The 20862-nt window shown below is 30.2% G+C and overlaps 3 protein-coding genes across 5 annotated transcripts; 1 reads left to right on the top strand and 2 right to left on the bottom strand.

Moving 5' to 3' along the window:
* Positions 1-835: 835 nt before the first annotated feature.
* Positions 836-11122, bottom strand: LOC145764184 (uncharacterized). Of its 2 annotated transcripts, XM_082575786.1 has the most exons (19): positions 10879-11122; positions 10486-10661; positions 10007-10135; positions 9690-9842; positions 9344-9465; positions 9000-9196; positions 8660-8744; positions 8424-8499; positions 8132-8171; positions 7893-8002; positions 3339-3474; positions 2977-3109; positions 2658-2798; positions 2235-2366; positions 2026-2116; positions 1742-1894; positions 1454-1636; positions 1203-1295; positions 836-893 (listed from the first exon to the last, which is right to left on the bottom strand). In XM_082575786.1, exons 1-19 carry the CDS (start codon positions 11099-11101, stop codon positions 876-878), a joined length of 2391 nt encoding a protein of 796 aa, XP_082431912.1. In that variant the 5' UTR covers positions 11102-11122; the 3' UTR covers positions 836-875. The 2 variants fall into 2 exon arrangements, with proteins under 2 accessions (XP_082431912.1, XP_082431910.1); XM_082575784.1 differs by lacking the exon at positions 836-893 and having other exon boundaries at positions 1023-1295.
* Positions 11123-12689: 1567 nt separating this feature from the next.
* LOC145763682 (uncharacterized) lies at positions 12690-18422 on the top strand. 2 transcript variants are annotated; one of them, XM_082575187.1, is made up of 11 exons: positions 12690-13589; positions 13886-16010; positions 16097-16172; positions 16264-16324; positions 16416-16505; positions 16870-16962; positions 17064-17208; positions 17288-17386; positions 17465-17593; positions 17736-17856; positions 18000-18422. In XM_082575187.1, the coding sequence occupies exons 1-11, from the start codon at positions 12707-12709 to the stop codon at positions 18120-18122; spliced, it is 3945 nt and encodes a 1314-aa protein (XP_082431313.1). In that variant the 5' UTR covers positions 12690-12706; the 3' UTR covers positions 18123-18422. The 2 variants fall into 2 exon arrangements, with proteins under 2 accessions (XP_082431313.1, XP_082431312.1); XM_082575186.1 differs by having other exon boundaries at positions 12690-13664.
* Positions 18423-18678: 256 nt separating this feature from the next.
* LOC145763685 (citrate synthase, mitochondrial-like) lies at positions 18679-20377 on the bottom strand. Its single transcript, XM_082575189.1, has one exon. The coding sequence runs from the start codon at positions 20332-20334 to the stop codon at positions 18922-18924; it is 1413 nt and encodes a 470-aa protein (XP_082431315.1). The 5' UTR covers positions 20335-20377; the 3' UTR covers positions 18679-18921.
* Positions 20378-20862: the final 485 nt, after the last annotated feature.

The raw sequence follows: 20862 nt of genomic DNA, 5'->3' as shown, positions 1-20862 counted from the left end.
ATTATTTTTCCAAAAAATGTGATTTATGCTTTTGGCTACGTTATAATGCGCCATAGTTTAAACAACATATTACAGAAATAGTTTCTAAAATCGACAACTTATGTAGATTTAATAGCACTTTTATTAATATTGCTTAAAAAATGCGTATACATAAACAAATAAAATAAACACGTATTACTAAATAAAAAAATAAGAATCTAACCACAAACTTATTATCAGGATTTAGTAAGTTAGTCAACGTGCTTTAGAATGCTAAACAATAATATTTTATTTATTTCATATGTGCTGGAATGACCTGGGATTCTCCTTCTCATAGAGAACTTTTTCGCTCTTACATGACCAATCAACGCGCCATTTAGTCATGCTTCTGTGAACACGAGCTTTTATTTGACTTGTTAGATTCCCTCCCTAAGATATCTTACAGGTCAATTAAAACGTTGTGTTTACCTAAGCATGTCTAACTGGTGCGTTGATAAGTCATGTAAAGGTAAAGAAGTTCTCTATGAGAAGAACAATCCGCTATGTTTTTTGTACCTTTTTCAGTGGTTCCAATCCTGGAAAATAAATTTTTCCTTATTTAGTTAATTAAGATAAGGGTATTTTAGATAAGATAATGACGTAATTAAAAATACGTGAATATGGTTAGGAAGTTGTAATTCTTATTGCTCAGATTTTTATATTTCACGAAAATTCGAATCAATATATGCAGTAATTTCGAATTCAGAAATTATATAAAAATGTCTTTGGTTTTGATAATTTTCTAAATAGTTAAAATACAGACATTGTGTTAAACCAACTAACTTTCCAACTGTTATTTTACACTAACTATGGTTGGCAATATAAGAATTTGAAACTTATTCCTCATGTCAATATTCTCATTTTGGTTGGAAATCCTAGATTAAAAAACGAATGGTTAGGTATTTTGCCTTAGATAACTTTTTTGTTAAAGGTGTAGTAATATTTTTTTGATATTTAAACTCTTGTTTGTTTAATAAAAAATAAATCTACTTTAAATCTTTTATTGCGAACTTTATTTTTACTTGCATAGGAGTGTTTAAAAACATATAAAAATATTTACTAATAACAAACTCTTCACAGTAAAATAAATAAGTAAACAGTGATTTTTTTAAATAAAAGTGCATATTCTAATCATTACACAACAATTTAAAAAACTTTTCAATTAAAGTTAATGTTTTCATCACTTTGTCTTTTGTTGTAGAATCCGATTCTTTTGAACAAATTGGCAAGAGAATGTACTTAAAAAATTGATAAATACCAGCTAGATGAACTTGGGTCTATACAAAGAACAATCTGGTATTAGAATGAAAAGCACTAAAATTTATTGTTTAAAACTTTCCAAAGAACTTATTTAAATTCTGGATCTACAAATAGACATTCAGTCAATCACACACAAACATTAAAAAAAATTTTTATATATTAAATAAATTTTTACTTTAAATAGGTTGGTCGTTTTACACCAGTTGGAAAATGCATAGTATATCTTATTCATACACAATGGACAAAGTAGCATTGGCTGGGAGAGAGCTTCCGCTGTAGAACTACTTTCATTCATCAGACAATCAAACATAGAGCAATGAGCCAGTCCAAATAAATGACAAGTTTCGTGAGTGACCACCTAGTAAATGTTTCAAGGATTAGTAGGCAAATGCAGCAACAGCCAAAAGCTAGTTAGTTAGATTACTTTAAAAAATAAAAAGAAAACTAACATTGACAAACTTACTTTTAAAAGCTTCCACAGCAACGCACCATTTATTTCAGTCAAATCTTTTAATTCATTTAAAGGTATTCCTTCTTCTTGTCCTTTAAATCCCTTAACAAAAGTTGGGTCAAATCTTCCAAATGTGGCAATGCAGGAATATCCAAAAAAATTTGCCTAAAATTAATTTAAAAAAAAATAATATAGTTGCAAAAAATAAAACAATAAAAAAGTAGTCGCAAGTGTATAAATATGGTGCTTTTTAATTGTTTTAAGAGACAAGAACATAACTAAATAATATTTTTTACCTGCCCAAGAACAAAGTTTAAATCCTTGCAAGGATAAACATCTTCCCATGTTATTCCTATTATGCAGTAGGAGTCTTTGGGCAAAAGTGATCTACAAATTAACACAACATGTTAAACAATACATTTAAAATCTAAAAACTTTTTAAAATTTTGTAAATAAGCGACATACTAAATTAAAATAAATTTAAAATAAAAAATAAAGTTTTTACCTTAACAGTGGAAAAAAATCAGTAACCAAATATTGTGTTTTCTTAGTATATGAGTTTTCACGTTTTGTTACTTTTAAATTGTGGATATCTATAAAAGGCAAAAGAGAAACTTCACTTCCAGTAAAAAACAACCTGTGTAAGCACAAAATAATTAAAGTCATGATACCTATTTAAAAATGTGAAACCTAATAAAAAACTTTATCTAAAGATAACCAAATTTTTATTTTATTTTAATTTCAATGTCAGAAAATAGATTTTCTTTCGTACTATGACAAAAAATGTAATTGGATAAATTATGTATTATATTTTATTTTAAAGTAATTCATGAATTTTAATTTAAAGTTATTTATAAAATATGACATGAACAACAAGTGTTCTAGTATATATTAAAATTTAAATATGCATGGAAAAAATTTAACTTACCCTATGTATTGTGTTAATAACTCAAATAAAGTTTGACCCGTTCTTTCCGTTTTATAATTTATTACAAAATCAGGAAACGGTCCAATTGGCAATACGCAAAACTTTAATCGGGTTTGTTTTAGTTTGTATCCCATTAAAAATCTAAAAAAAGAAGTTAAACATATTTTAATAAACATAAGCAAAATAAAAAACTTTTTTATCTAAATATACAAAAGCTATTTATTAGTTTGTGAAAGCCTTTATGTTTTTATATATTTTTTTTCAATATAGCCTTAACTTAAAAAAAAATAACATTTAAACATACATATTTATGTTTTACCTATTAAATTTATTCATAGCCACATGATGTTTCCATTGTAAAAAGGTCTGGCAATTAATTATATTTGGACAAGGACATATTCTGGTAAAGAAGTTCTCATTTGAGTTCATAATTAAGTCTGATTGAAACTCATCTATTGTAACAGAATAATTAGGTAAAAGTACAAGTAAGATTATGAATAAATTAATAAGTTTTAAAAAAAAACAAATAAAGGCAGGTGAACACAACTATATTTACTATATGGTAAACTAAAATATCAACAAAGATATAAATTTCAAACGCTATATAATACCAAAAAAATCAAAACACAAATAAAAACTATCAATCACATTTTTAACCAAATACATTTTAAAATATTTCACCTTTACAGCTACAATCATTTTTCGATAAATTAGTGTATATATTATCAAAATATCTGCGATCAGTTGTTGCAACATGATTCAATTTTCCTAACAGTTCTTTTAAATCTTCCACAGTGTGATGGTATTTTTTCATTCCCTAAAAAATTGATAATTTTATGAAAAGGAGGCTAATACACGACTATAACAAATTTAAAAAATAATTGTGGTTTTTTACCACGGTTTTACATATTTGTAAAAACAATTTTTAGTATGCATTAACACTATAACCGGAAGACATGTTTTAAAAATAAATAGTAACTGGTATTGTACAAACGCCATTGTTCATGGAAAAAAGTTTTATCAACTTATACCAAAAAAACTATTTTTGAAATGTGAAAACCGTTCAAAAACAGCTAGTTAATTAAAAGTAGATTAAACAAATTAAAATTTATAATTAAAAACTTGTCTAACAAAACCTTATCAAAAACCATTCAAAAACATTGTATTTATTATTATACAAATTTAATATCTGATAATATTAAATACTAAATCATAAACTAATCAAAGCTAAATCATACTACAAACTGTTTGATAAGATTTAGAACTAAAATTTTAGTTTATTTTGCAACGAAATTTAACACATCAAAATTTTAGAAGTACTTACGTTTTATTACTGTACATCAAATAAATAAGAAATCACAGCTAGGAAGGCCTTCTTTGTTGTTGTTAATGTGTTGTTTAATTAAAACTTATTACCATTAAAAAAACAGATTGTCTCTCAATGCTGATATACATTTTTTTTTGATTAACATAACACTAAAGTTCAATGTCACAAAACAAATGTAGTAAAAACAGCTCATTTTTATATTTTTTTTTACGATGTTTACTTTGCTAAATAACATTTAAAAATCCAAGGTTTGCCTTATTTTTTACACCTATATTTTTTACATTTAGATATAAAATAATCACACAATATATGTAAAGGTATAAAAAAATTAAATGTGATTTGTTTTCTGGTTGGTAATCTACTGATAAAATAGATAACAACTTTTCAACCGATTTGTTGAAGCTAACAAAATGTTAAATCTTGTCAAATCTGCATTAATTAATAATAAATAATAATATAATTTTTTTGTTGATTGCAAAAAAACAATAAACATTTTTGTTACTACATATCTTTGAACAACATTATATTGTAATACACTTTATACCAATGAATTGTATATTATATTTAGGCTTCATTTTAATTCTATTTATAATACTTTTTTATAGATACTACAATTGATATATTTTTATGAAAACTTTTAATTTTCCCTTTCAATAGAAAAATTTATTTTATAAAACCAATTTATTAAACTTTTTCCTATTACACCAAATTGTTGATCTTCTGATGTAGTACTTAGAAGGTCTTACCAAAAGAGTATAAAAATGTTAGAACAATGACAAATACATTTGAGCATTATTAAAAAAAAGTGGGAACAAGCTATATTTCCAGAGCTAATATTATAAAAATTTACAAAACAAAGGACATAATTTAAATGTTCCTTTAAAAATTAAGTCGGAAATATTTAACACATTTTCCCTGCAAAAAACAGATAAAATCTTTTAAAATATTTTTTGCATGTTAAGGCCTACTAGATTAATAAACATGCACATTTTTTACGATAATATTTTTTAAACTAAAGCTGTTGTATAACCTGTTTTAACTCCTCATTATATTTCTTTTAATGTAAAACATTACATTACCATCTGAAGGCAATTTTTGAGCAAAATACACAAATAAATTGAGATTATAAACAGCATAATTCAACATTTAATTGAAAAACTCTACTTTGCAACTTGGGAAGAATTGGATTTTGTTCAAGCTAAAAACTTTAATAAAAAATAAATATCCTAATTTCGTATAATATTGTAAATAGTGTTAAATGTGCATTAAAACGCATTATATTCATATTTTAATCACAAAAATGTCTTAATTATTATGCATTGCCACAATGAAAAATTAAAAAAATTAAAAAAAATTTCTGAAAGAATAAAAATAATCTTTATTAAGTCCAATGCAATCATTAGTAAAATAAAATTTCATTTAAGTTATTAGTTTATCTTTATTTTGTGCAGTTATATTTGAAAACAATAAAACCTGTTTTTAATTTTGATCGAATATTTTTCCAAAGGCTTTATTTTGCATTAAAATTTTTGGAAAACCTTTTTATAATATAAATATTTATATTTCGTTCTGTAAACCATCACCAAGATAAGACATATTTAAGTTATTCATTACATTGTAATAAATCCATTGCTCAACTAATACTTACAGTGATAATATATCTGGCCTTATTTAACAACCTAAACAACATCTAAACTCCAAAGTTCATTATTAGTGGTTTTTATTTAAACAAGAAAGTATTTTTACAAACTATCGGGTGAACATAGGTTGAAAAAGAAAAAATGGTGTAATAAAATATCAGCTAAGTTGTTTTGGAATTACTTAATTGGCAGCCCAGAATATAAACCAATCAGGGCTTGATCATGGTGTAAGCAATACAAATCTATTGGTTTTAGCCTTTTTAATAAAAAAACTGTGTAAAAACATTATTGTCACAATAATATAAAAAGTATTGAATCATATTTAAAAATCTTTCAGTTACAATATTTTTCTTAAGACGCTGTCAATTAAGTAAAACCATGCTTCACAGACCAATACGCTTATATTTAGCCTGTTTGTCCACCAATTCAAGTCACATATTTATAAAAACATTTATTTCATTAATAACAACTATAATAAAAGATGTTTTTTTAAGCTTGGTGTTCATTAACTATTACCAAAAAAATATATAAACTTGAAATGAATGCTAAAAAGATAAAAAATTCTAATAAGCAAGATTATGAAATACCCACATCAAGATGTAACAACAACATGAATGTTGTCATTTTTAAAACAAAAAAATTCCACTATTTCGAAATTCAAATTACATATAATTATAAAAAAACTACTGAAACTGGCAGGTGTTTCTAACCCTTACTTATCATTAAAATCAATCATGTAAAATTCTTAAACCCGAGACCAACTACTGTATTTAAAAGTAAATACAGTACAAAAACTATCAAATGTTTTTATTAGATAAATATCATCAAGCACACAAAGCAATATTTACAAACATGAGGTCTGTCATTTTTGAATGTCAATAAATCAACTTGAACATGACAGCCAAAATCTAAAGTTGCTTAACAACCTTCTTAAAAATCAAGTTATTTAATCATTCAACCCAAGATTAATATCTTCTTCGTTTTTGATGATCAAAATTGGGGTCTCCAAACCCTCTTCTTTGTCCAGGTTTGGGCCCGCTTCCGAAACCCCTTGGTGGACCCCCCATAGGGGGTGTCCCCCTACCACCCATGGGTCCATGATTTTGATCAAATCGAGACTACAAAATATTGCCAGACAATAAAATTAGGAGTGGATTAGCATAATACGTGACTATGCAAAGATAAAGTAAAAACAGTTTTTTTAAGATTAAACCTTAGTTAGATAACAAAAGTTTTAAAATATAACCTAACATCTTATTATTGCTGTTAAGTAACATTTAGATAGTTAATTTATTTTTTCTGCTATTAAAACTGCTGTTAAACTATTGATAAATAGAAAAAAAAACTGTCCTGTAAAAAAAAGGGAATTTATCAGATTACTTTTAAAAGGTTACAAACCATTTTTAGGCCCAACATCAAATAAAGTCATCAATAAAGAAGCAAATTTGAAAAAGCAAGTCAAACAATAGAAACAAATTCAAGAAATTTGATAAATAAAAATATTATCTTAAACAAACACTATATAAAAACTGAAACAAATACTATAATATTATTCATTTATCTTAACACAATAGGATTTATTTAATAAAATCTATAACAAATAGAAATAAAATCTATGACAAATAGAAATAAAATCTATGACAAATAGAAATAAAATCTATGACAAATAGAATTTTCAAAAAATTATTTTATATATATACAATGTTAATTTAAAAAAAACATTTAAACATACTTTGGCAGCCAAATAATTTTATTATTAACAGCCTTTGTTAAACAGCCCATTTAAAAGAAACATAACAGCTAAAAAAAAGATTTCTTAAGCAGCTAAACATACTGTCATTTTTAACTTGAAATTGGTTTCTTTATTAATACCCTTTCTTTACAAACCAAGTTGTTTTTGCTAAACCTTGTTATTGTTCAAATTATACCACAGTTACAAAACAAAATAGGCCAGTTTTAAATTATAAACCAAAAAAAATTTTGGTTTTCCCTTCAACATTTTCCTTCTTATAATTTAATACATAATAGGTCATAACAATCTATCATTTTCTTTAACAAACCATTAAATAAGAATATTAAACAAAGTAAAAATAGCTGGCTTAATTACCATAAAATATAAACTTTGTTCTGCACTTAGTAATTTATAACAAATTAAATATGTTACTACCTAAAGTTTAAAAAATATAAAAAATAAGGTCATCACAACTTTTTATAAATATTAGAATTTCTAAACTATCTGCACAAACTTTAAATATATATAAAACTTACCGGAGCTGGACCCAATCCAACCCGACCTCCCATCATTTCCTGAGCAATGACATCATGTAATAAATTAACTGAGGCATTTGGAGGTGGTGATACGCCTTGCCTTATAAAACCTAGTGGATATATATATATCTCATTTTTTATATTATTCAAAACTAAAGCCATTATTTTAACATTTTTTAAATTTAAGAAATATAAAATATATCTGTTGACCTTTTTTTCTAAAAAAAACTCTATCTTACCAGGTCTCGGGTTTCGTCCAAATCCCTCTGGTTTGTAAGTCTAAGAAAAATTTTTAATAGAATGCTTAAAATATCATTTTAGTAATAATACTCAAATGTGAAGTAATTATAATTATCTAACTGTCTGTAACAAAATTTGATATACAACATAAAAATATTAAACACATTTGCATTTATAAAAACATTTTTAAAAAATATAAAAGCAAATATTTTCCAAAAAACATACAATTATTTCATATAAATTAAAACTCAGCAAAGGTACACAGAATTTAAAACAATATAACTAACTTACCCCTTCAATTTGTGCCCGCAACATTTCTTGTTGTTGATGCATTTCTTCAAATTCCTTTTTACGAGCATCATCACGACTACAAAAAAACAAAACAATGTTTTTTCAACTTATACCTTTGGCAATCTGTTAATTTACTTAAATAATATAAAAGAATCAAGTAAAAGAGCCTTTTATAACTCTCGTCAAAAGTTCAAATATTTTGCTAAACTTCAAAAAAATTTTTAAAGATTTCTCACGCGAGCTCAAGTTGTTGTCGTCTTTCTAGTTCACGTTTCCGAGCATCTTCAAGTCGATTTAATTCATCTTGTCGCCTCAAAAGATCTACGAAAAAAATTAAAATAAGCATAACAGCTAAAACCAAAAGTTATTGTTACATTTAAAATCCTTAGTATGAAACAACAACTTAAACTGTAATAATTTGATTAAGAACATTATATAACCATTATACCATAACCCCTGATCATTTTTTAGCACTTTAGAAAAACTAAAACTAAGAAATTTGTAAATATATACACAAATATGTTGTAACCAAAACAAATCAGGACATTTAACAAAGCTAGAAACAAATTGTGCTACCTTGCTTCATCATCATGGTTTTATGTTCATGTATAGCATTCTCCATTTCTGACTCAAGTTTCTCTCTCGCTGATTGTATATTTCGCTCCAATTCATCTCGTTGTTGTTTCTCCAGATCATCCAGAGCCTTCCATCTTCGAGCAAACTCCTCTTCAAATGTTCCAGGCTTTGCAAATCTGGGAGGAGCTTCGCGTTCCCTGTAAAAATTTTAAAATTACTTTTTTATCACGTTTTTTTTTCAATTTTTGTAACTTTATAACAAATAACCTGAACTTTGTTAATATAAAAAAAAAATTTGATTTTTTGATAAAGTTTTTTAAATTAATAAAAATCAGAATTGTTACTGAAAATATTGAGGATTGTTTTGTAACAAATTTCTTTCAGGAAGACCGTCTTCTGTGTCTTCTTGCTCCATGGGAGTTGCTAATATTGCTCGAGGAGAAGATGTTAAAAGAAAGCATCCATCCTACAAATTTGAATTGATAAGAGTATATATGTGTTGAATTAAGTACTTTTTATAGTATTCATAAGTATTGTTTTCATATTTAAAAAATCTTGTTTAAAAAAACATCTTTCTTTTTTTTTTTTACTTGAAAGATTATTTAATTTTGAATGTATATACAAAAGAAAGTAATCTAAAAACACAATTCTGTGAAAAAAACACAAAAATACTTAAAAATCAAGACAAACCTTTATTTGTTGAAGGGCTTTGGTAGCGGAGGTTTTTCTAGCAAATTCCACTATACCTCGCCCAGTTGATCTTCCCCTGTCATCAACAATAACAATAGCTCGTTCAACTGCTCCAAATTGTTGAAATGCCTCTTCTAATAACTCATTTGAAACCTGAAAACATATATTTAATTTAAACCTTTTTAAAACTACTTTACCTATATTATATATCAAACAATAAATTTGTCCACTTTTTCACTTAAAAAGGTCTAAAAAAATTGGTTAGTTCAAATTAACCAAACTGTTAAACAAAATAGGTAAAAATTGTTAGCATTTACAAAAGAAGTGAGGTTTTTGACGCTTAACGCAGAGCCATGTGTAGCAAAACGAACTCTTAGTGTCCGATTGTGTGTCATATTTTTTCCATCTAGTTCCCATTTTGCTTTTTCTGCATTAGCTCTAGTGTCCTACAACAAATAAATAATAATTTATTGTTATTAAAGGTCCGCAAACAAAACATTTACTAAAAAAACAGGCAAAATTAGATTTCTTTCTATAGAACAAAACTCATTTTTTAAACTTGTATTGCAAAAAAAGTCCATTATATTTTTTTAAACATATTCTAGTTTATGATTTTACTGTAAGATGCTACAAATGTCTTTAAGTATAAGTATATTTAAAATGCGGAACTTGCATAACACCATTAGTAAGGTCAACTTATGTTACATATAGACTCAACCTCATTAATAAAAGCTGTTACAATCAATTAATTAATATCACAACTTATCTAAAGTTGAGTATAGACACTTAAACATACCAATCTAACAAAACCATATCCTTTTTCGGCATTAACAAAAGTCTCTGAAATCTCTCCAAATTTTGTAAAAAGATTTTTAAATTCTTGCTCCGTGATATCTGGTGGAAGATTTCCAACGAAGAGTCGACTTCTTTGTGTAAATTTTTTCTCATGTTGTGGGATTTTAGCATCTTGTTCTAAACAAAAATATAAAACAAAACATTGTAAAAATAAAATAAAAAACTCGAATATTACATAGGCTATAGAAAAAGACTTTTCTACGGTACTAAAATTAAAACACTCTATAACAAAGGTGGAATATATGCTTTTTATATTAAGAATAAATAAAATCATAGTCTAATATTGGGCCAATATAATGGTGTTGTATGGTAACTTCAATGTAAATTGTCATACCTTTCTTAATTACTTTATCATTTGAGACTTCGAGAGATGGTGATTGGTTTCTTACTTTCTCTTGTGATGGCGCATAATGCTTGTTTGGTGATCTGTTTCCTTTCCCTTGCTTTGATTGTAAATTGAACTTAGTAGATAAGGCATTTTTATTCCCATTTTTGCCAGGATTAGATGAATTGTTGTGAAAATAACGCCCACGCCCAGGACTATTATTACGTTGCATTTTTATTTGTTTATATTTACAAAATTCTATAAAAACGTCAATAACAATTGATTAATATGTTGTATGTCAGTTTGTATTTTCTATAAACAAAAATTGCTAAAGCTTTAGTTTGACAACCGGACTAAGATTTATATACAATATAAAATACTTTAATATTTCGTTAATTCGAACTATTTATTTAGAAAAATTACATCTGTACAAACATTTTCTTGTTCAACTACCATAAATATCATCAGGATGGTCAGATGGTAGTACTAAACAAAAAACTGAATAGACAACTTAGAAAATGGAAGCATAGAAAATGAAAGAGCGGGTTTATAAAAATAAAAAAATGAAAGAATTGGAACTGAAATATATTTTGAAAAAAATAAAAATAAAAGCTTGTTTGCTTTGATTAAATATTGCAAAAAATATAATTAAGACTAAAAATGGAAAAACTAAATAATAGTTTGCTTTGGGGCTCTGGCCAATGATCTGATATACGATTATTGCCCTGGCATCCGTTGGCACGTGAGCAAAACAAGTCAAAAAAATATACGTTTTAAGAAAAAATCCAAAGTACGTGACAAATGGTTACGCAGACAGTGTAACATTCCAGACAAGGGTATATATTTATAATGCATCCCATATATAATAAAAACAAATTTTCTTTTTGTTTATTACATAATTGACCCTACTCTTGGTAAATTGACTTATTGGAAAACGCAATAAATTAAAATAGCGTATTACTTATTACAGCAACTTAAACAGACAATAATGTAGTGTGTCAAAAAATCATTCTGGAAGAAAACAAGTATTAGAGCCTAACGTTTGACCCAAAAAAAATAAACCGAAAAAAATAAATACTATAATTTTTATAATATTAACTAAAAAAACAGTTTGAAAACTATTTGCAATTCTGTTTTTGACAACTTTTAATTTTGAACTATTCACTTGTGCATGTTGTTTTTGTGGGATTAGTGATAATAGCATAATATTTTTTAAATAAATGTTAAACAACAAGTAAACGCTGGTACAAACTGGCTTCATGCGCAAATAAGTGGAATACAAAGACTTTAATTGACCGTAAAGCGCCTAAAAGCGGCAAAAGTTATTGAAGTATTGCAAGCAAACGAGATTAGATGCTGATGCCCGACTGATTTTGGGTTTTTGTCTCGGTATTACGAACTATTGTCTATAATATTGTGAAAGTATTTCGTTTTGCGTAAATAATACGCTTATATTTAGCAGATTATCATTTTTTAATAAAAAATTCACAGATAAAGAAAATTCAGCATAGGGAACTGTTCTGGTTAGGATTTATATCAAATACAAAGACTATTAAGTTTTTTCATATTCAGAAGGAACTAAGAATAATTAAAAAAATACTATTGCGAACTCAATGTGAAGATTTATTAGAAGTGTGTGTTGTGTTTTAAGGTGAGTTATTTGTCTTTAAGGTTAGTAATTTATTGGTATTTTGATAGCAATGTCTAGAAGAAAAAAATGTCACAAGCAATTACAAAAATGAGAAATATTTTTTCTTTCGAAACATAACAATTCGGATTTTTTCTACTTAACTGTATTATATAAACCCTATTTTATTTAGACAAATAATTGAAAATTATGAATAAATACATAAAAATATTTGTTTTATTTTTGCTAACTTCTACTGTTTGCGAGTCAAAAGCCTATCGTAGGACGTCAGTACATAGTCAAAAAGGACGTGTCTGGCTTGGCAAAATCAATTTCCGCGCAAAAAGGCAAAGTCCAGAAGTCAGCGAAGAACCGAATGAGGCACCAAGCAAAGAATTTTTTTCCAATCCATACTCGTCACCGCTACTCGTCTCGCGTGGCTCGTATGGCAGCACTCACGATTCAGATGTATATGGTGCGTCGTCATCCACGAATAACGACTATTCACAACCAAGTATAGAGTCTTCATTTCCAGATAAAATACCTTACGCCAAACTTGCAGATCCAAGTGTTAAAAAGAAGCCTGTTACCAGTACGTCATATAGCTCACAGTCAAGCGGAACGGGAGGATCAAGTAGTTACAAACCAGCGAGTCATTCTAATCTTTATACAGATAGTAATGGTGCCGGGTCTTCTTCATCATCGCAATATCCAACGTATGGACAATATGGATCAAGCAGTAATAACCCGAGTGGAATGTCCCCTGAAGTAAATCCATATTTTTCGTCAAGTTATGGCGGCAATGCACAAAATATGTATCCGCAAAGAGGATCACCATACCAATCCAACCCTCAATCCATGGCACCTTATCAAACCGGACAGCAGTATGGTCAAACGCAACTTGGGTATAATTCCCAGGCATATGGACAGAGCAATACTAGGCCGCTAGGAGATCAATCCGCACTGGGATATCAAAATGGGTATGGAGCAACGGGAACAGCCATGGGCGGCGGGGGTTATGGAGGAACTTATGGTCAAAATTCGTATGGTCAATCTTCAAATAGGCAGCAACCATTGTATCCCAATCCTAGAAGTATGTATTTAAATACCTTTGCCAATTATGGCGCACGTGGAAGTGGTTATACTGCAGGCTCCTATGGTTACGATGGTATCTTTTTTATAAATTGCATGAAAGTTTGAAATAATTTCAAGCACGCAGTTATAGTAGAATGCTATTTTTTATTAATTTTAGTTTTATTGGTTTTGGTAACAGATAAACATTAAACTAACTACTAAGACATGACGTAACAATAATATTACTTAAAAACTAAATTTATTAGAACAATTTTTTGCAATAACTGTGTTTAAAGTAATATATGTAAAATTTAGAAGCCGGTGGTGGTGGTGGTGCTGGTGGAGGTGGAAGTTATCACAACCCGTACCAATCTGGAACTAGTCAAACCGCAGGACAAAGCGGAGGTCGAGGAACGGATATAAGAGTTGGAAGTTCTTCCACGCGATTTTATGGAGGTGGTAGTGATCCAAATGCCAGGTCCTCTTCATATTATACTTCCGGAACTTCAAGTGATTCTAGTACGGGCGGAGGTTACTCGTCTCGTGGTGAATACACCGGAATGCCCCAAAACGATCAATCAAGTGGATATTTATATGGTTCTAATTCACAAAGTGGTAATCAATACCAGACCTCACCTTCAATACTTCCACTAACTTCTGGCGGTTCAAGTCAAAATAACCCAAGTTTTCCTTATAATCCATCTGGAACAGGTCAATATAATCCATCCGGTTCCAGTCAATATAATCCATATCAATCAAGCCAATATAACTCTGGCGGATCAAACCGATATAATCCGTACGAATCAAGTCAATACAATCCCCCCGGTTCTAGCCAATACAATCAAGGCGGATCTAACCAATATTCTCCATACAGGCCAAGTTCGCAAAATCCATACGGGTCAAGTCAATATAGCCAATCTGGTTCTAGCCAATACAATCCCTACAAACAAAGCCAATACAACCCCGCAACATCAGGTCAATACAATCCATCCGGATCTAATCAATATGGTTCCTACGGATCAAATCCATACAATACCCCAGGATCGAGTCAATATAACCCGGCTGGTACAGGTCAATACAACTCATATGGATCAAGCCAATACAATCCCTCTTCATCAAGCCAATATAATCCATACTCCGCAAGTCAATATAATCCAAGTGGATCAAGTCGAAATGATCAGTATAATCCCGCAAGAACAGGCCAATCTTATTCTGGCGGTACGAATCCGTATCGGCAGGGAGGAGTAGGTCAACATTCAAGACCTTCAAGCGCCAATACCTTCTCTCAGACAGGTCAATCTGGTTCAAATCAATATTCACAACAGGGTGCAAGCCAAAATAGACCGGGACACTATGGCAGTGCGGGCGAGCATCGCAAGGGCTCTTTAGTTAGCAATGTAGAAACAGGCGATGAAGAACCATATGTAGCTGCAGGCGCAGGACGAGAAATAACAAAGGAATCCAAGTATACAATTCCAGAGAATACAAAAACAAGTCTACCTACTTCAGAGCAATATTATTCAAACTCCCAACAATATAATTACGGATCTGGAAGGTCTTATGGTTCTTCTAATTATGATAATACACAACGACAGCAATCGTTAAGCCCTACTAAAGGCACAAGTAGTTATTTGCCAAATAATCCAAACAATGATAATAATTACAATAGTTACCAAACAAACAATCATTATTCACAGAATAGCGGGTCCAGGCCAATGAGTGTTGCAAAAACCAGCTCGCAGCAATTGCATAATTCAAGGGGTTTTGGAATTTCCAGTTCATCTAGAGATATTTTACCATCCCAAGAAAGTCTACCAGGTCATGCTAGAAATATCCCCAGCAGTGAAAGGGAAGCAAATCGTGACTCTGTAGTAACTGGTGCAGAACAATATAACACAAATTCTGAAGATACGAGACTATCAGACCAATCAAGATTTACTTCTGACAGCCAACAAGGACAATACAGTCAAACTTATTATGGCGGCAGTTTATATTCGGAAGGTGATACCCAAAGTTCCCCAGAAAACTCAAAGGAAGCAACTCAGTATTACAGCTCACACGTGGTGGAAGATAATCAGCCTGTTGGTGGCCCAAAAAAATCCGGACAAACTGTGTCAAACAATCAATGGTCGGATACAACCATATCTGAAGATGACACACCTGCTGTGTACCAACCCGATCCCAATAGTTATTATCCATATCTAATCAATGACGAAAAAACGTCCCAACAGGAATCATCATCAGAAGATAATACCGATCAGTATTATACAGGTAACATGGGTGGATTTTCTAATAGGGGAGTTCCGTATGACACAATAGGAGGATATCAAAACCCGGATAATACACAACAAGGTTCCCAAGAGTCAGGAAGTTTTAGCTACAACAGTGGAATATCTTTAGTTAACAGAATCCAACCCGAACAAGGAAATTACCAAACAAAGTATTTGAGAATATTTTATTAACTTGATATATAAAAAGCCAATAAAAGTTTAACTTAGTATTATTTTTAAATGTCGTTTATTTTAGTGGTCCTATTGAATCTGACAGTTCAGCATCAAGTGACATTTCTCCGCCAACTTTATCGCGAAACAGAGGAAGGCTGGTAAGTTTTAAGTATCACCCGACATGTAAAAAATCAGCAAACATTTAAAGGAAAACAAAATATTGCGAATAACTTTCATTAATAATTAAAGGTCAATCAATACCCAATAGAAGTCGAAAGTGATCCAGTGGAAAGTGGAGACAACGACCAAAGTAAAAAATTTAAACACATATATTTTAATTTTATAAACGTTTTTTTTTTGTAAAATATACGATAGCAATAATTTTACTTCTATTTATAAAGGTCCTGGAGAATCATATTTACCTGGCAGTGAAACAACAAATAACAACAATTATCCAAACTATTTTTACAATTCACCAAACAGCAATGACCGTAAGTCACCCTTTATTGTATTTTTTGTGTTAAATCATTTTAAGTGAAATAAAAAGCAATATTGCTAATAAACTAACTGGTTATTTTTGAACGTGAAATAACTATTTTTCAACCTTACAACTTTACCATTTTGGGAAATTTGGCGCTTAGTGATTTTTCTGGATAGCAACTTGCTGAAAGTTTTTTGAGTTAGACAAAGTTAAATACCGTTACTCGAAAACATATTTCCGCTTTACGATGCCATGACACAATGGCAGTCGGAATCGAACCTAGGATGTAATGTTGTTATGCCCAGTGCTTTTATCCAGTGCACAACGGTGATGACTATGCTATCATTTTAACTTGAAAGTGCTTTTTATTTTAGAGACACAACCAGAAACCGTTTACAGGCCGGCAATTGTGTTTACAAATAACCAAGAACAACCGGATCCAGTAAGCACTGGAACCACAGAAACAAGTAAAAGTTTGGACTTTAGTTTGAAAATAACACAATTCCATACAGTTTAATGTATTCAACTAGTTTATACAAGTCATTAAAAGTACTCTCTATTTTTTTAGCTGGTCTTCCTGATTTAAAGTTAAACAAAAGAAAGTTAATGACCAGCTTTCTTCTTGATCAACAAAAGGTTTCATCTTTAAAATGTGCTCGTGGAGTCGGATGTTTATCTCCTTCAGCAAATAACGCTGCTGATTCATCATTCAGGTTAAACTTTTATAAAAAATTAACAAAAAACACGAGCGCATTTTTATAGGTTATTTTTTAAATACATGTTATTTCTCAGAAAACTACTGAAGTTCGAAACTACTGTTAAAAACGAGGGAACTGCAACATTTCTTCCGGATAAACGAAAGGAGCAGTGGATTTGGCATACCTGCCACAAGTATGTAAAATAACACAAGATAAAGTTAAACTTTTATAAAAAATTTTGTTTACTTTATATATTTTTTTATGTTTTTAGCCATTCGCACAGCATGGATGTATTCTCACACTATGACCTTATTGATGTGAACAGAAGAACGGTTGCTCAGGGTCACAAAGCTAGTTTTTGCCTTGAAGACTCGAAATGCGATAGGGGTATTACACCAACGTAAGAACCATTCTTTGAAAACTTTTTCATTAGATTTTTATTAATGTTTTTTTTCAACCTTTTATAAAATAAAATGCTTTAGCAATTTAAAAAACATTATTACCCTCAGCTGACGTAAAACGCCAAATTTTGCATTTTCCAGGTATGATTGTGAAAAAGGAACACAAGGAATATCATCCGGTTGTGAAGATACTTACAAGGCTTCAGTGGATTGCCAATGGATCGATGTTACTGATGTTGAATTGGGAAAGTACAAATTTTCGGTATGTACATGTATTAATTGTTATTACAGAAACTCTATGCGTGCTTTTAAAGGCCGATATATACTGAAAGTTTGTGTAATACATCCGCGTTATCATTTATATACGATTTGATTTGTGTTAATGAATACATTTGAATTTTATAGGTGCGAATTAATCCCGACCGCCTTATCACTGAATCTGATTACACAAACAATGGAGTAGAATGCGAAGTTAGGCTAATGGAAAGCATAGCCAATATCTGGGGCTGTAAATATGTTACAGTTTAATTTTAAGAAATATTAAAACTGACGGAAAGAAGATGTATATATTCTACAGAAGGATTGTTGTATGCTGCTTTGCTTAAAAACTTAAACGTTAATATAAAAAAGAACAAGTGCGATCTTTCATTGGATTTTCTAAAATTAAATATTTTAAGGTTACCCCTATACCAATATTATATTTGAAGCATACAAAACAACGTTAATGATGGTTTAAAAATGTCTTATCCTTTTTAACATACGTAAAATAAAGATTGCTTAACTATTATTCGCGCTATGTAAATAAACAATGTTAAGCAGCAAGTCCTATTTTTGAGAGCAATTTATATTTCTTGGCTTTGGTCAACCCTAACGAGTTTAATAAATACAGTAAGAATGTTATACTAAATAAATCCCACCCAAATTGAAATATTATGTTGGACATAACTCTTTAGATGAAACTTAGTATCAGGTAAAAGGAAAGTACTGATATTTAGTTACTCAATAATTTACATTATTTAGATACTACTCTATTTAAATTGTTGTAGTAGTGGTTGATTATCTAATTTTGTAGCAAGGTTCACACTTAACATTTCATATTTATTTTATTAAGCCTTTCTTGTATATAAATAAACATTGAACACAACAATTCTAGACGAATTAGGTTTGATAATCAGATAAATATAATATTGGTAAGGAAGTAATAATAATTTGAACTCATTCGGTTGCATCAAAAGCTTGGAACAAAAAACAAAACATATTAATATAAATAAAAATAAGTATGAACATTAGGTACTTATATGTATAGGTTTTTTTTAATACAACAAAACTATTTTTTCACAAATGCCTTTAATCCTTCTGTACTCATTGATTTTGGGCGTTCCAAGGGCAGACCTAAAGCACGACTCCATATCAGTTGCGACAGACAACCAAGAGCACGAGAAACTCCAAAAAGGACAGTATAGTAATTCATCTCTGTCATGTTGTAATGTTGGAGGAGGACACCACTGTGTGCATCAACATTTGGCCATGGGTTCTTTGCTTTTCCCTGCTCCAAAAGAATATCTGGTACTAGCTTGTAGAGTTGGCCAACCAACTTAAACATGGGGTCATCAGGTAAATGTTTGAGGGCAAATTCGCGTTGGCAGGAGTACCTCGGGTCAGTTTTGCGCAAAACTGCATGACCGTAACCAGGAACAACTCTCCCACTTTTCAATGTGTCCCAAATATATTTGTGCAAAACCTCATCAGTAACCTCTTTGCCTCCTAATTCTTCATACACACCTTTCAACCAGACCAAAACCTCTTGGTTAGCCAACCCATGAAGAGGACCAGCAAGACCATTCATAGCAGCAGAAATGGATAAGTAAGGATCACTGAGTGCACTTCCGACTAAATGTGAAGTGTGAGCACTTACATTACCACCTTCATGATCAGAATGAATAGTAAGATAAAGACGCATTAATTCAATAAATTTCGGGTCATCATATCCAAGCATGTTACAAAAGTTAAGAGACCAATCCGCATTTTCAGACACAGCGCCATTGAACTTACCATCTCTATACAAATTAACATAAATTTTTGCAGCTATGATTGGAATTTTTGCTAATAAATTCATTGAATCTTCATAAACCAATTCCCAGTATTTGGATTTGTGAACACCTTCTGCATATTCTTTCGCAAACACAGATTCAGTGTTTAAGGCAGTGAGTGCAGCACTAAGTTGTGACATTGGATGCACATTACTAGGAAGCTGATCTAGCAAATTAACTACATGAGTAGGAAGATCAGCTCGTTTTGCCCATTCACGACTAAGCCAACTTACTTGTTCCTGAGAAGGAATCTCGCCAGTGCAAAGTAACCAAAATAAACCCTCTGGCAATGGTTCATTACCATTGGCAGCCTTGGGAAGAAGGTTTTGGCATTCCGGAATACTGTACCCTCTAAAACGGATTCCTTCATCTGCATCCAGGACTGAAGTTTCCCAAACCATTCCTTTGATTCCACGCATTCCTCCATACATCATATCAACATTAACCTCGCCGACTTTCGCACTCCCAAATTGTTTACGAAACTCGACAATTTCTGCTTGTTTTTTTGGAATTAAACCAGCCAGAACTTCTTTTAAGTCGGTCGAAGCAGAAACATAGCTTCTTGAACCAGCAACTGTAACAGCAGGACTTGCGCGAACTGCGGTGTTAGCACTCGACAAAAGTTTTGAAATTGAATTTCGAAAAGCCATAGTCAGATAGTTGGAGGTCAAATTAACCTAACGAAAACCTTAAAATACTAAAACAAAAAATATAAAATGTACACCAAAGTAAAAAAACTGTTCTCACCCTATTTATGCAACTAAACTAGCACGAAATTCATATAAAGCGCTGAAGCTCGCAGTGCCGTTGCGTCGATTTAACTGACTTTGGCCAAAGTCTACCTGGTTAAAGGACGAATTTTTTTTTGGAAAGGGACGCTGGGGGCGCTATTTAATTTTTATTTAAACAGATAAAAGCCAGAAGTGGCTATATTCCTAAAGTATTATTATATATAACCTATTTGTTAAAAGGCGTGAACAAATGTATACATAAAAAACAAAGCACGCATTTCTTAAAATTTTTATTTATTTCTGATGTGTGAAAGATCCACTCTGGAGTTGAGGTGCATTATTTAATATTCTTAACAAAGCTAGCTGCTTGTCTAACAAACAATTTTTTGGACAATTATATATTTAATGCACTATCAAAAAGACCAGGGTGTTGGAATACCGTTGTAG

This window comes from Corella eumyota, chromosome 1, assembly GCF_963082875.1.
Source record: "Corella eumyota chromosome 1, kaCorEumy4.1, whole genome shotgun sequence".
NCBI lineage: Eukaryota > Metazoa > Chordata > Ascidiacea > Phlebobranchia > Corellidae > Corella > Corella eumyota.
Note: the sequence above shows the minus strand (reverse complement) of the source record. Positions and strands in the feature narration are given on the sequence as shown.

What these genes read in the sequence shown, in the direction of transcription:
- LOC145764184 (XM_082575784.1), bottom strand. Translation starts at nt 11,101, where the DNA reads ATGCAACGTAATAATAGTCCTGGGCGTGGGCGTTATTTTCACAACAAT. An exon ending in TCAAAAACCTCACTTCTTTT is followed by an intron (nt 9,843 to 10,006) that starts GTAAATGCTAAC and finishes ATATGTTTTCAG; the next exon opens with GTTTCAAATGAGTTATTAGA. An exon ending in GCTATGAATAAATTTAATAG is followed by an intron (nt 2,799 to 2,976) that starts GTAAAACATAAA and finishes TTCTTTTTTTAG; the next exon opens with ATTTTTAATGGGATACAAAC.
- LOC145763682 (XM_082575186.1), top strand. Translation starts at nt 12,707, where the DNA reads ATGAATAAATACATAAAAATATTTGTTTTATTTTTGCTAACTTCTACT. An exon ending in AAGTGGAGACAACGACCAAA is followed by an intron (nt 16,325 to 16,415) that starts GTAAAAAATTTA and finishes CTATTTATAAAG; the next exon opens with GTCCTGGAGAATCATATTTA. An exon ending in TGGGAAAGTACAAATTTTCG is followed by an intron (nt 17,857 to 17,999) that starts GTATGTACATGT and finishes TGAATTTTATAG; the next exon opens with GTGCGAATTAATCCCGACCG.
- LOC145763685 (XM_082575189.1), bottom strand. Translation starts at nt 20,334, where the DNA reads ATGGCTTTTCGAAATTCAATTTCAAAACTTTTGTCGAGTGCTAACACC.